The sequence below is a fragment of the Canis lupus genome, chromosome X (assembly GCF_011100685.1).
Source record: "Canis lupus familiaris isolate Mischka breed German Shepherd chromosome X, alternate assembly UU_Cfam_GSD_1.0, whole genome shotgun sequence".
Classification (NCBI taxonomy): Eukaryota; Metazoa; Chordata; class Mammalia; order Carnivora; family Canidae; genus Canis; species Canis lupus.
In genome coordinates this window covers 37,990,996-38,007,048 of record NC_049260.1, presented here as the reverse complement: position 1 = coordinate 38,007,048, position 16,053 = coordinate 37,990,996, and the positions used below count along the sequence as shown (strand labels likewise).

The following is a 16,053-nucleotide window of genomic DNA, read 5'->3' as shown; positions in this document are numbered from 1 at the left end:
CCAGCATGGAATCTACTTGAGATTCTCACCCTCTCCCACTGCCCCTCCTCCTGCTTCTGCATGCTCTCTCTCTAAAATAAATAAATATATCTTTTAAAAAGACATAAAATGTATATACTTCTTGATAATACAAATTCAACTTTTTAGAACTCAGCTTAAAGGAGAGAGAAAAGATGAGAAAGAGAGAAAAGCATCAAGGAAGAGTGAAGGAGGGAGAAGGAAAGAAGGATATTCAAAGCATTATTTTTATTCTTTTTAGATTTTATTTATATATTCATGAGAGACACACACAGAGAGGCTGAGACAGGCAGAAGGAGAAGCAGGCTCCCTGTGGGGAGCCTGATGCAGGACTCGATCTCAGGACCCCAGGATCATGACCTGAGCCAAAGGCAGATGCTCAACCAATAAGCCACCCAGCTGCCCCTCAAAGCATTATTTTTAAAAGGAAAGTCTAAATGTCCAAAAATAAAAAATAGGATAAGTTAATAATGAGGTGTCCAAACATGGAATAATAGTCTATGATCTTTTAAAATCATGTTGTAGAGGGCACTTGGGTGGCTAAGCCATTTAACCATCTGCCTTTGGCTCAGATCATGATCCCGGGGTCCTGGGATTGAGTCCCGAGTCAGACTCCCTGATCTGTGGGGAGCCTCGTTCCCTTTCTCCTTCTGCCCTTCCCCCCAGTCATATGCTCTCTCTCTCTCAAATAAATAAATAAAATATTTTAAAAAATCATGTTGTAGAAAAATAATGGCTCTAAAAACTTATAATATTAAACACATAGAAATGCAGGCTGTCATTGAGTATGTACAGTGTGATATATGATCTCATTTTTAAAAAGGAAACTATATGCAATGCAGAAGCAATGGACATCCATCACAATGTTTTTATCACTTAATATTACAGTGCAAACATTTATCCATGTCATTGAAAATGCATCATTAAATATCATATTTTATGGTTGCAAAATATTTCATGGAAAGTGACTACCATAATGTATTTATCCATCATCATCCTGTTGGACACTTTGGTTACTTCCAGTTTTACATAATAATTATTATTATTATATAATACTCTATGATAAACATCTTTGTCCTTCTCCTGTGACTTCAACCTTCAAAAGCAACTAATTCTGGAATAGTAAAAATCCTTTTATTTTCATGAAATCAATGTCTATTATTAATTATATCTTTTTAAACACTTAGGCTATTTGCCACTTTTTTTGAGAGTGTTGTTTGCAATGTAACTTATTTTTATTGTAATACAGTTTCAATATTTTAAGTTCTATCCATTATATTTTTTAAAACATAGTAATTATCTGCATTAGTTTTATAACTTCCATTATGAAAAGCTTTTCATAAATTCAGGAAAATCTTTTCAGAGAGCTTTGAAACCCCTTGAGGATAGGACTAATTATATTCCTTTGGGATTATAGAGCTCTGACTTTCTACCGTAGTCCTTGGCCTGGGCCCAACCCTCTTAGGTAATATTTTAGGTTTTTGGCTGACAAAATAAAACATTCTGAGATATTAAGATTGTATGAACACAAGCTAATTGTTAACTTTTTGTAAGCAAAATCTACATGCTATCATTTTCTGGTTTTAAAGGAAGTAATCCCAAAAACATCCAACCTATTGTTACTCAAACTAAAGCACAATCATATATTCAAAGAATAATGGTGATCAGTCTTTCAGTTATTATCACTTAAAAAGTGTATTTCAAGATAAAATAAAACAAGTAAAAAGTAAAACGTGTTTCTCAGAAACAAGTTAAATTTACAATGTGGTCAAGACTATGTAAATACACTTTTCAAAACCTAGAACTAAAAAAAGTCTCAAAAGGAAACCAGTGATTATCTTTTGGGGAGCAGAAATATGGAAGACTCTCATCCTCTCACCTTTTTATTTTATGAATTTTCCAAATTTTATATATTGTGTATGTATTTTTCATGTAGAAAAAGATAATAACATTTATCTTTTAAAAAGTCAACAGGGCAAAGAACATGAAAATATTATTGCACTAGCTTCCTTGACCTTCCATCCATCAGATGTTTTTCTTATTTCTTTTCTCACTAAAGCTCCCAGAGTAAATCAAATAAAGGATTAGGAAGGGCCTGGCCCTTCAGAGAGAATTGCTTTGAGAGCTCCCTGTATTTCAAGCCAGGATTATTTCTTTCCCACCCAGTTGGCAACAATAACAACTAGAATCACAGCAGTATTTTTGTCTTTAATCTTGGCTGTCTTTGCTGGGCCAATGTTAAATTTTAGTTGTTTATTACTCCCTTGACCTTATGCCCCCTAAATTCCCTTACAAATTAAGGAACAAACGGAATAAGACATTGGGAAACAGCAAAGGGATGTTTTCACTTTGAAGTAATATTTTAAACTCATGTCTGGGAGTTTGCTTTAGATAGATGCCACAAATGGCCTTTGCTAAGAAAGCATGAGTCAGCAATTTCCCTCTCTTCAGGTATGAGGAATCTTATGAAACTTATTTAAGTCACTTCAACTTATTAATACTAGTTTCAGGTATGATCTGATTTGAAGTTGTACCATTTAGTATGCATACCAATACTGCATACAACGTATTACTAACCTCTCTGAGACGCAGTCTTCAGACTGTGAACTGGGGAGAATTTGCTGTTTTATAGAATTGTTAAGACATATCAGTACAAGAGGTTTAAAACCCATGGAGTATGAAAGAGTTCAGTAATGGAAGGCAGTATTATTTATTCCACCCACGGAATAAATGGGTGGCAAACTCTGTCTCAGATATAAGCAGGTTAATACTATTCAAACTTAATTTCAAAGTCAAAAGTGGGGATTGGTTCTTACTAAAGACGTCCCAGAGTATTTGTTAGTACTAGTGAATTTTAGAAATGTTAGATAGGGGCACCTGGCTGGCTCAGTCGGTAGAGCATGCAGCTCTTGATCTCAGGGTTTTGAGCTCAAACTTCACATTGGGTGGGAGAGTAATTTAAAATAATTTTTAAAATATTTTATTTATTTATATATGAGATACAGGCAGAGACATAGGCAGAGGGAGAAGCAGGCTCCTCATGGGGAGCCCGATGTGGGACTCCATCCCAGGACTCCGGGATCATGACCTGAGCCGAAGGCAGATGCTCAACCGCTGAGACACCGAGCCCTCCCCAAAATGAAATCTTTTTAAAGAAAGTGTTAGATACAACTGAGTTGTTGGAATTGCAAGAGATCATTCACTCTCTGGTATGCCTCAAAATAGGATATAACCTTTCATTATTGTTGGCCTGCCAACCCCAAGCAAAAGTTCGCCTATCTGTGTTCTATTAATTGCTTTCCCCCTTATCCATCCTTTGAGCTTGTCTTCCATTAGACAGTGAAATAACTGAGTAAATAATTGGGAGTAGGATCACCTAGGTGGCTCAGTCAGTTGAGTGTCTGATTTTTTATTTCAGCTCAGGTCATGATCCCAGAGTCATGGGATCAAGCCCCATGTCTGGCTCTGTGCTCAGCACAGTCTGCTTGCCTGTTATATCTTCTCTCTCTGCTTCTCCCTCACTCTCCCTTCCCAATAAATAAAATCTTTAAAAAAAATAAATGAGATTAATTCTGTGTTTGGGACATGATCTAGTATATCCTTTGCATATTATAGATAATTTAAAAATAATGTTTAACTGATAACCATTAATGCAGTCAGTGATCCAGCAAGTAATTATTGGGTGCTTATTATGTGCCAGACACTACTTTATTAACAGGGACACTGCTGAGCATGAAAGTTAAGATTCCTATTATCATTGGTTGATATTATAGTAGGGGAGATAGCAATAGAAAATAGTGAACTGGGCGGCCCGGGTGGCTCAGCGGTTTAGCGCTGCCTTCAGCCCAGGGCATGATCCTGGGATCGAGTCCCACATCAGGCTCCTTGCATGGAGCCTGCTTCTCCTTCTGCCTGTGTCTCTGTCTCTCTCTCTCCTCTCTGTGTATTCTCATGAATTAATAAATAAAAGCTTTAAAACAAAGAGAAAAAGGAAAATAGTGAACCAATAATAAAGATAATTTAAGACAGAGAAGAAAAAAGTTCTAAAGACATTATACTGTGGTAAAATGACAGAGAATGCCAGGGTACTGGGGATATTGGAAGCTCATGTTCATTTTCATAAATGTAGAAGAGTTCGTCTTTCTAAGGAGATGTTAGAAGAAGTAGAGAGGGTACAGAATGACATAGAAAAAGTAGGCCTGGTCTAGATCACTTAGGGCTTTGCAGGCAAAGGTGAAAGATCCATCCAAATCCTATTTTGGTTTTGATAGGATGCCACTGGAGGGTTTTAAGCAAGAGAATGACATGACTGGATTTATACTATAGAAAGAGCACCACAGTGGGGAGGGGGTAAAAAGCTTCTGGCTTTGAGTGTGGTGAATGGATACCAGGTATGATGAGTGGAGGCAGAGAGACCAGTCTGGAAGAAATAATTGCAATACTCATAACAAAAGATGATGCTACATTTTTGGTAGTGATGGTGAGGTGATTGCTGAAAGACAGTAGGACTTCCTGATGGACTGGGCTGGTGGAAAGAGTGAGGGAAAGAGAGAAATTAGGTTGATTTCTAGAGTGTTGGCCTTAGCAGTCAGGTGATGCCTTTTACTGAGATGGGGATCACAGGAAGAGGAGCAGGTGTATGGAGAGAAATCATGGTAACACAGAATATGGAATACGAACTGATTCTGAGTAAGCTGTTTTGGTGAAGGGGAAAATAAATCTCATTCCCAAAAGCTCTGAAGTCATGTATTATAATGCTGGATTCTAGTGACAGTTTTCTGCCACTTGCCAAAGTGTGCTAAAGTTAGTCAAGTGAATTTATTGCTTGAATAACTTCCAGAGTATGAAGAAGGTGCCCTCCTGCATTTTCTAATTGTGCTCTTGTTTCTTCCTGGGCAGATCTGCCAAGCAACTTGCTACTCTCTTTGTGAATCTGTGTGTCACTGCAGAGACCCATGAGGTCTCTGCTCTCTGGTTCCTGTGGTATGTGAAGCAGTGTGGAGGCACGACCAGGATCATCTCAACAACCAATGGAGGGCAGGTACTCATCCATCCCCCCCAACACTGTTCCAACAGAAAACCACCATGCCTAAATAGAAGATTGGCATCATCCTTCAATCATGAACAGATGAAGAGGGAGGTAGGCTTGTGGATTTTAGAACTTTATGATGGCAATTCAAGGTGGCTTTTGTGAGGGACAGTCTGTTGTTAGGTACCCAGTGTGAGAATCTAGCACCAATGTGGTTTTAAGATCACCTCTCTGCTTTGCTATATATTTTTGCAATTTTCCATTTGGATATGCATCTGATTGTTCCTTGGTAAGTTTGTAGGGGACCATCTGATGAACATAGCTTAAGCACTTCTTGGAAAGCTCGAAAAGGAAAGTCAGAAATGCATTTTCAATTTCAAACACACACGCAGCACACAAAATTCATTCACTCGTGCCTTCTTTCATTCTTTCATTCTTTCATACCCTGCTTCCTGAGCCCCCGCATTGTATAAAGCTCTGTGCTAAAAAATAAAAAATAAAAAATAAAAATAAAAAAATAAAGCTCTGTGCTAGGCCCAATAGGAAGTGGAGATCTTAAATAACCTGCTTGGTGGTCATTTCCCTTCCTTCTCCTTCCTCGTTCTCTCTCCTGCTCCTCCTCCTTCCCCTCCTTCTTCTCCTCATCCTTCTCTTTTTTTGTTTCCAAGTACACAAGAGTCAGTTTATTGTAACTTTTCAAGAAGAGTTTCCACAAGGATCAAAGTTAGCATGTGTTCCAGGATTAATTTAAAAGGTAAAAATTTTTAAAAAAAATAAAAAAATAAAAGGTAAAAATTATCAGAAGTCACCTTATTCCCATTCTTGGTTGAAAAAAAAGAAAGTGTATGAATTCCATCAGACTTACTGTTAGAAATATTTTTACTCATTAGACCCAGGGCCTATTTTAGAGTTTAAGCATAAAAAGAAAAGCACTACGTTTAGGAAGATGATGCAAATAATTCCTCTAAATAGTAAGAACTTGCAAATCTAAATATACCTAAAATGTTAAAAAGAAAAGAAACCCAGTTTATAAATTTCATTTTTCACCTTAACATGGAGAAATGAAAAAAAAAAAACACATAATTTTATCTTATTTCTTTCCAGTTTTTTTAAAGATTTTATTTATTTATTCATTAGAGACACAGAGAGAGAGAGAGGCAGAGACACAGGCAGAAGGAGAAGCAGGCTCCACGCAGGGAAACCAATGCGGGACTTGATCCCGAGTCTCCAGGATCATGCCCTGGCCTGAAGGCGGTGCTAAACCGCCGAGCCACCCGAGCTGCCCTCCAGTTTTTAAATGTCCTTCATTTCCTTGGAGTTGGTAGGAACAAAAGTTTCATATAGTTTCGTTTTCATTCCATATGTAGAAATTATCTAAGTGGTATTTTTCTATATTTTTTATTGGAGTTTGATTTGTCCACATATATATAGTATAACACCCAGTGCTCATCCCGTCAAGTGCCCACCTCAGTGCCCATCACTCAGTCCCCCATACCCCCTGCCCACCTCCCTTTCCACCACCCCTTGTTCGTTTCCCAGAGTTAGGAGTCTCTCATGTTCTGTCTCTCTCTCTGATATTTCCCACTAATTTTCTCTCCTTTCCCCTTTATTCCCTTTCACTATTTTTTATATTCCCCAGATGAATGAGACCATATAATGTTTGTCCTTCTCTGATTGACTTACTTCACTCAGCATAATACCCTCCAGTTCCATCCACGTTGAAGCAAATGGTGGGTATTGGTCATTTCTAATGGCTGAGGAATATTCCATTGAATACCTAGACTACATCTTCTTTATCCATTCATCTGTCAATGGACACTGAGGCTCCTTCCACAGTTTGGCTATTGTGGACATTGCTCCTATAAACATTGGGGTGCAGGTATCCCGGTGTTTCATTGCATCTGTATCTTTGGGGTAAATCCCCAGCAGTGCAATTGCTGGGTCATAGGGCAGGTCTATTTTTAACACTTTGAGGAAACTCCACACACTTGTCCAGAGTGGCTGCACCAGTTCACATTCCCACCAACAGTGCAAGAGGGTTCCCCTTTCTCCACATCCTCTCCAACATTTGTGGTTTCCTGCCTTGTTAATGTTCACCATTCTCGCTGGTGTGAGGTGGTATCTCATTGTGGTTTTGATTTGTATTTCCCTGATGGCCAGTGATGCGGAGCATTTTCTCATGTGCATGTTGGCCATGTCTATGTCTTCCTCTGTGAGATTTCTCTTCATGTCCTTTGCCCATTTCATGATTGGATTGTTTATTTCTTGGATGTTGAATTTAATAAGTTCTCTATAGATCTTGGATACCAGCCCTTTATCTGATACATCATTTGCAAATATCTTCTCCTATTCTGTAGGTTGTCTTTTAGTTTTGTTCACTGTTTCTTTTGCTGTGCAGAAGCTTCTTATCTTGATTAAGTCCCAATAATTCATTTTTGCTTTCGTTTCCCTTGCCTTCATGGATGTATCTTGCAAGAAGTTGCTGTGGTCAAGTTCAAAAAGTTGTTGCCTGTGTTCTCCTCTAGGATTTTGATGGATTCTTGTCTCATATTTAGATCTTTCATCCATTTTGAGTTTATCTTTGTGTCTGGTGTAAGAGAATGGTCTAGTTTCATTCTTCTGAACGTGGTTGTCCAATTTTCCCAGCACCATTTATTGAAGAGACTGTCCTTTTTCCAGTGGATAGTCTTTCCTGCTTTATTGAATATTAGTTGACCATAGAGTTGAGGGCCCATTTCTGGATTCTCTCTTCTGTTCCATTGATCTATGTGTCTGTTTTGGTGCCAGTACCACACTGTCTTGATGACCACAGCTTTGTAGTACAACCTGAAATCTGGCATTGTGATGCTCCCGGCTCTGGTTTTCTTTTTTAATATTCCCCTGGCTATTCGGAGTCTTTTCTGATTCCACACAAATCTTAAGAATATTTGTTCCAACTCTGTGAAGAAAGTCCATGGTATTTTGATAGGGATTGTATAAAATGTGTAAATTGCCCTGGGTAGCATTGACATTTTCACAAAATTAATTCTTCCAATCCATGAGCATGGAATATTTTTCCATCTCTTTGTGTCTTCCTCAATTTCTTTCAGAAGTGTTCTATAGTTTTTAGGGTATAGATCCTTTACCTCTTTGGTTAGGTTTATTCCTAGGTACCTTATGCTTTTCAGTGCAATTGTAAATGGGATTGACTCCTTAATTTCTCTTTCTTCAGTCTGATTGTTACTGTATAGAAAAGCCACTGATTTCTGGGCATTGATTTTGTATCCTGCCACACTGCCGAATTGCTGTATGAGTTCTAGCAATCTTGGGGTGGAGTCTTTTGGGTTTTCTATGTACAGTATCATGTCATCTGTGAAGAGGGAGAGTTTGACTTCTTCTTTGCCTATATGAATGCCTTTTATTTCTTTTTGTTGTCTGATTGCTGAGGCTAGGACTTCTAGTTCTATGTTGAAAGCAGTGGTGAGAGTGGACATCCCTGTCATGTTCCGGATCTTAGGGGAAAGGCTCCCAGTGCTTCCCCATTGAGAATGATATTTGCTGTGAGCTTTTCCTAGATGGCTTTTAAGATGTTGAGGAATGTTCCCTCTATCCCTACACTCTGAAGAGTTTTGATCAGGAATGGACGCTGTATTTTGTCAAATGCTTTCTCTGCATCTATTGAGAGGATCATATGGTTCTTGTTTTTTATCTTGTTGAAATAATCTATCATGTGGATTGTTGTACGAGTGTTGAACCAGCCTTGCATCCCGGGGATAAATCCCACTTGGTCATGGTGAATGATCTTCTTAATGTATTGTTGGATCCTATTGGCTAGTATCTTGTTGAGAATTTTTGCATCTGTGTTCATCAGGGATATTGGTCTATAATTCTCCTTTTTGATGGGGTCTTTGTCTGGTTTCAGAATTAAGGTGATGCTGGCCTCATAAACTGGGTTTGAAAGTATTCCATCCCTTTCTATCCTTCGGAACAGCTTTAGTAGAATAGGTATTGTTTCTTCTTTAAACGTTTGATAGAATTCCCCTGGGAAGCCATCTGGCCCTGAACTTTTGTGTCTCGGTAGGTTTTTGATGACTGCTTCAATTTCCTCCCTGGTTATTGGCCTGTTCAGGTTTTCTATTTCTTCCTGTTCCAGTTTTGGTAATTTGTTGCTTTCCAGAAGTGCGTCCATTTCTTCTAGATTGCCTAATTTATTGGCGTATAGCTGCTCATAATACGTTTTTAAAATCATTTGTACCTTGGTATTGGTGGTGATCTCTCCTTTTTCATTCGTGATTTTATTAATTTGAGTCTTTTCTCTTTTGTTTTTAATAAGGCTGGCTAATGGTTTATCTATCTTATTTATTCTTTCAAAGAACCAACTCCTGGTTCTGTTGATTTGTTCTACAGTTCTTCTGGCCTCTATTTCATTGAGTTCTACTCGAATCTTTATTCTCTCTCTTCTTCTGCTTGGTGTAGGTTTTATTTGCTGTTCTTTCTCCAGTTCCTTTAGGTGCGAGGTTAGCTTATGTAGTTGAGTTTTTTCCAATTTTTTGAGGGATACTTGTATTGCGATGTATTTCCCTCTTAGGACTGCTTTTGCTGTATCCCAAGGATTTTGAACAGTTTTATCTTCATTTTCATTAATTGCCATGAATCTTTTTTTAATTTTATTTATTTATGATAGTCACTCAGAGAGAGAGAGAGAGAGAGAGGCAGAGACATAGGCAGAGGGAGAAGCAGGCTCCATGCACCGGGAGCCCGACGTGGGATTCTACCCTGGGTCTCCAGGATCGCGCCCTGGGCCAAAGGCAGGTGCTAAACTGCTGCACCACCCAGGGATCCCTCCATGAATCTTTTTAATTCTTCTCTAGTTTCCTGGTTGACTCATTCATCTTAGCAGGATGCTCTTTAACCTCCACGTGTTTGAATTTCTTCCAAATTTCTTCTTGTGATTGAGTTCTAGTTTCAACGCATTGTGGTCTGAAAATATGCAGGGCACAATTCCAATCTTTAGGTATTGGTTGAGACCTGATTTGTGACCCAGTATGTGGTCTATTCTGGAGAAAGTTCCATGTGCACTGAGAAGAATGTATTCAGTTGCGGTCAGATGCAAAGTTCTGTATATATCTGTGAAATCCATCTGATCCAGTGTATCCATCCTTCTCCTCTTCATCTCTCTTTCCTTTCTCCCTAGATCTATTGGAAATAAACTTTTACAGAAATTTTTTTAAACTTTTACAAAATTATCTGAACTGGATATTTAGAAGAAGGCAGCTCAACCGTGTGCATAGCTATGCAGAGCCTTTGGAAGCAACTGGCACCTGACCCAGGATGAGTCGGGCAGCCTACAGTGGAGAGTAGGGTGGCCTAGGGTGGCCAGGGAGGTTCTCAGCCTGAGTAACAGGAAAGGCAAAACCTGGCTTAGGTACACTCAGGCAAACAGTGGCCCAGCTGTGGGTGGTATTTCACCAGACCTAGTGACCCAACAGAAGGATGTAGATGGAACACAAAGCAGGAGTAGTAGCCAGGTAGGTGGGACATGGGGGCCAGGCTGAGGATGGCCAGCCGAGGGTGGAGCCTGGGAATTCATAAGAGAATGGGCCAACAGTCACCTTGTTAGAAAGGCTGTGATCTTTCAAAAGCCAGCAATCACAAGTTGGAAAACAATGGTCAAATACACTATTCCCAACAGCAAAAATGCAATTTCTACATTTCACATAGAGATATGTGAGAAAAACTAGCCACTTAATAAATGAAACTCATTCCTGTATATCCTACCCACCTCTTGAGTCTTCTTTTCTTTCCAGGAGAGAAAATTTGTGGGCGGATCTGGTCAAGTGAGTGAACGGATAATGGACCTCCTTGGAGACCAAGTGAAGCTGGAGAGGCCTGTGACCCACATTGACCAGACAGGAGAAAATGTCCTTGTGGAGACCCTAAACCATGAGGTGTATGAGGTAACCAAGAGCCTTAAACTAGGGCATGTGGCCAGAATCCCATAGAAAACCAAAGCTGATATAAAGCCAAGAATAGTCCAGACTTCATAGACAATCCCTTTGCCAAAAGTAAAAAAGATACCTCTGTCTAAAAGAAGGGAAAACAGAACCGAAATATTTGGAGAGAGGACAGATTTACAAAAATCATATATTATCACAGCTCTATATAGGACTCCCTTGTAATTTGATACAAAAGAAAATATTTATTTATGCCTCCTATGTGTCTGGCAGTATTCTAGGAGTTGGGAACACAGCAGGGGACCAAACAGATAAAATTCTTTGCCCTCATGTGGCTTACATTCTAGCGAAGGAGAAAGGCCATAGTCAAATATGTAGTTAAGATATAAAGTATACCAGATGGTGGTAAGTACTATGGAAAAAAACCAATCAGGGAAGGAGGAGAAGGTGTGCCAAAAGGTGGGGTGCGGGGACTGGTCATGCAATTTTAAATAAGGTCGTCAGGGAAGGACTTGCTCAGAAGGCAATACTTTAGCACAGAACCAAAAAAGATGAGGGATTGAGCCATGCAGTTCTTTGAGGGAAGAGCATTCCAAGTAGAACAGCCAATGCAAAGGTCCTGAGGTAGAAGCAAGACTGGCATGATGAAGAAACAGCAAGGTGGTCATGTGGCAGAAGTAAAGGAGTGAGGGGAAGAGTAACAGAAGATGAGATCAGAGCTGTAACAGGGATCCATTTCATGTATGGCCTTGGAGGTGAGTGTAAGGAACCTGGCCTTGACTCCAAGCGTGATGGAAAGTCATGGGAGGAATTAAACTAGGGAACAAGAGCTGGTTTTGGTTTCAACATGATTTTCCCAGTTCTTCCATTTAAAAGACACTCGAGGGGCACCTGGCTAGCTCAGTCATTGAAGCATGCAACTCTTAATGTCGGGGCTGTGGGTTTGAGCCCCACGTTGGCTGTAGAGATTACTTACAAATAAAATCTTTGACAAAAAAAGAAAAGATATTTGAAGGGGGCCAAGGGTAAAATGAAGGAGAAGCATTAGGAAAAAAAAAACCCCAGGAACAATGTTTAAGCACATTGTTTTTCTTCCAGGCTAAGTATGTGATTAGTGCCATTCCTCCTACTCTGGGCATGAAGATTCATTTCAACCCCCCTCTGCCAATGATGAGAAACCAGCTGATCACTCGTGTGCCTTTGGGCTCAGTCATCAAGTGCATAGTTTATTATAAAGAGCCCTTCTGGAGGAAAAAGGGTGAGTATTATCAGAAGCTCCGAGAAACGAGGTGCAAAGACCTGTATTTGCATATAACTGGTTTTATTAGAAAGCTGGGCAGAAAACATTAGTCTGGGTTCTGAGTAAGGTTCTTTTTTTTTTAGGATTTTATTTATTTACTTATTTGAGACAGAGAAAAAGAAAGAGAGAGCACAAGCAGGGGTGGAGGCAGAGGGATCATGACAAGATCACTTGTTCAACCAACCGAGTCACCCAGGTGCCCCGAGGTTCTGAGTATAGTTCTATCAAATAAAATACACTGGCACAAACTCATGGAAATCAGCTTCCCTTGGACTATGACTGACTCTACGTAATTTAACATCAAGCTTTGTTTTTATCCCTGCCACAAAATCTTGTGAAAACAGTTATGGTCACTTTCTAATACAGTTTTTTAAAGTGTGAGTTTATAGAGCCATTAGTGAATGTAGGGATTCTGAAAACTTCCAGGCAATCTCTCATTCGTGTTGAGATTCTACTATATTATAGAGTTAAGGTGATTCATTCATTCATATATATTCAACAGGCGTGCTGCTGTACCGGGTAGAACATTATAGGGACGCCAGCAAAAGTGCTAGAATGGAAATGTTCTAGAGAGTCTCTGTCCAGTACGGCAGCCGCTAACCGCATGTGGGTATTGAACACTTGAATTGTGGCTAGTGAGACTGAGGAACCACATTTTTTTTAACTTTATTTCATTTTAATTGCTTTCATTTCAGAGGTAAAAAGCCACATGTGGCAAGGTTGCTACTGCATGGGACAGCACCGTGCTAGAGCATTATCCTATTTACTCCCATCACATCGACTTCTCTTCTGAGAGGAGGTCACATAAGAACAGTCGGTATCTGGGACTGAGGGCTGAGGGAAGGGTGGATTGAAATGAGGATCAAGACTGCAGAAAGGAGGTCATGCTGGAGGCCAAGGGGAAGAGTTCGGTTTCCCTCAAGGCGATTCGTCTCATATCTGCCCCTTTTCAGCCGCAATGCAAGCTCGTAATCCTCTACCTTTGCAGGAAGTCTGATTTCAGACTACTGCTGGATCGGTACATCAGTTGAGCAAGTGATCTACCCTTTGGGGAGAACAGCACAGTGACAAATTGTGAAGAGCTTGCTCGTACTGAGCTGCTTCCTCTCACGACCCAGGCCCCCACGTTAGATAGCTGGCTGGTGGCAAATAGATAGGGTTTAGGGCCGTGGAATAGAGATTAGTTTTTTCCCTTTAATGGCTCAGAATGTCTTTATTTGTATAGAGAATCTGTTACTTTCCATTAATATCTACAGACCTTTATCTTAAGCCTGCTATGTGCTAGGAACGTTTAGCGTTAGGTACTAATATCAAAAGAATACCCAAGTTGTCCATCCTCAAGAAGAGGCTGGGTCTGACTCAGTCCTTGTTGGTAATGAGCCTTGAGGAACAGTTTTAAACAATGATTGTAGAGGGTCCCCTGGCTGGCTCAGTCAGCTAAGCATCTGCTTTCAGCTCAGGTCATGATCCCGGGATCCTGGGATTGAGCCCCGCTTCAGGCTTCCCACTCAGCAGAGAGTCTGCTTCTTCTTCTCCAGACTCTGTGTTCTCTTGCTTTCTCTCAAATAAGATTAAAAAAATGATTGTAGACACTAAAAGCTCTCCAAAGCATTTTCAAATTTCAAAAATTTTTTCAACCCCTGAACCACCCAGGCGTCCCTTGAGTTACTATATTAATGTATTCCTTCAACTGACCAACATTGAGCACCTACTGTATGAACAAGGGCTGTGGTTGGCATTGGGAATTCAAAAGCATGTTTCCATAACCTAGAAACTCCAGGAAGACAATCTTGTAAACTGATAATTGCATGACAATGCATTGAGTTCAGTGTTGACCTTACTTAGGCTAGTGTAGAAACACAGGGGAGGGTGGGAAAACTTGCATCCAATATTATTTCTGTTACATTGATGAATGGTTCAATAACAATTTTTGAGGGATGCTATAAGGGAAATGAAATGAAAATGCCATAATTAATGAGTAACACAAAAGCTCAAGGAATATAAGCTAGTGAGATAAAAGGGGCTGAATTTCGTAGCCCCAACAGCCTAGTATAGTGAAGGACATTCAGCCACCAACCATTCAAGAGTTTTGCTGGTTTCTTTCTTTGCTTCGTTTTGTTTTATCAGTGCAGTATGGTCTGGGTTATTAAAGAGAACATAATTTTTTGCATTTTGATACAAGCAGCCCTAGTTAGTGTTTGGTTGCTTGTAGATTGGTTATCCTAGGAAATGCTTCCCAACCTCTTGTTGTATAAAATCTTGGTGAAATTTGCTGGCCTCCCAGCAAAATCACCCCAAATCCAGTCATCTTCATCACCGCCCTCCCCACACACCTGCGAGGACCATCACAGCAACCTTGGCCCTTCCTCCCACCTCCACTTACCTGGAGAGAGCAGGTCATTACTAGTACCTGAAGCCTTCAATCTCCCTTGCGTTTGCTCATCTACACCATTTACACTTTCCCTTAAATCTACTTCATATCAATTTCTGTTGAGAATGACAGAAGCAATACCAGCTTTTAAAAAACTTCCAGAAGTCAAGGTGTTCCCTATAAAACTTACAAAAAAATAAAAGTGAAAAATGCCCCTCTCTATGGTGTGTGTCCTGGCATGTCCTAAAGGGAACAACTAGTAAAAACTTAAGTCGTTTATCTTTAGGAATTTATCGTATATGGGGCTCCCAGGTGGATAAGTCCCTTACACGTCTTATTCTTGGTTTTGGCTCAGGTCCCAATCTCAGGGTCATGGAATCAAGCCCCATGTTGGGCTCCAAGCTCAGACACAGTCTGCTTGGGGGATCCTCTCTCCCTCTCCTTTAGCCCCTCCCCCTGCTCATAGGCTCTCTCTCAAATAAAGAAATCTTAAAAAAAAAAGAAATTTATCATATGCATAGGTAATACTTTAAATATATGTATACATATATATTAAAATATATATACACTTTAAATATATATAAAAGAATGTGGAGATCCTTGGGTGGCTCACTGGTTTAGTGCCTGCCTTCAGCCCAGGGTGTGATCCTGGAGTCCCGGGATGAGTCCCACATCAGGCTCCCTACATGGAGCCTGCTTCTCCCTCTGCCTGTGTCTCTGCCTCTCTCTCTCTCTCCCTCTCTCTCTCTCTCTCTCTCATCTCTCATGAATAAATAAATAAAATCTTAAAAAAAAGAATGTGTGTAACAGTCATATGCAAATATAATTCAAAGTAAATATGTTACATATTTTTCAAAAAGCATTTAAAAAAAAAAACAAGATACATGCCATCCTGACATTTGTTTTTTTGGTTAACAATGCACCATAGACATGTCTCTCCATGTCAGCGCATTTAAATCTACCTCATTTCACCAACTGAATAAACAGTATTTCATCGTATGGCTCCATCAAATAGGACTGCTGTTGATACCCATTTCGATTGTTTCCAAGTTTTTGCTATTACACACTATGCTGCAGTAAACTACATTCTTCATATAGCTCTGCAGATCTGTATAGAAGGATTTCCTTTTGATATATTTGTAAAAGTGGAATTCTGAAGTCAACTGACATGGGTAGACATTTGAAATTTTTGTTAGAGTTCCTGTCCTCCTACGTCCTTGCCAACTAATAATATTTTACTAATAATATTTTAAACTTTTTGCCAATCAGCACAAGAACATATCTCATTTATCTAGAATTTGTAAATTTTAATCACTAAGAAGGCTTGAGACTATATTAAATTGTCTTGTAAATTACATACTTATCCTTTGCTTGTTAATGTTTTTCTATATATGTTGCAAAT

General features: G+C 39.6%; 1 protein-coding gene across 1 annotated transcript in view; it reads left to right on the top strand.

Annotated features, from left to right (window-relative positions):
- Positions 1–16,053, top strand: part of MAOB (monoamine oxidase B) — a 118,164-nt gene that overhangs the window by 84,323 nt on the left and 17,788 nt on the right. Inside the window, 3 exon segments of the mRNA NM_001002970.2 lie at positions 4,918–5,059; positions 10,834–10,983; positions 12,079–12,238. Of these exon segments, the coding sequence (NP_001002970.2) occupies positions 4,918–5,059; positions 10,834–10,983; positions 12,079–12,238 (452 nt within the window).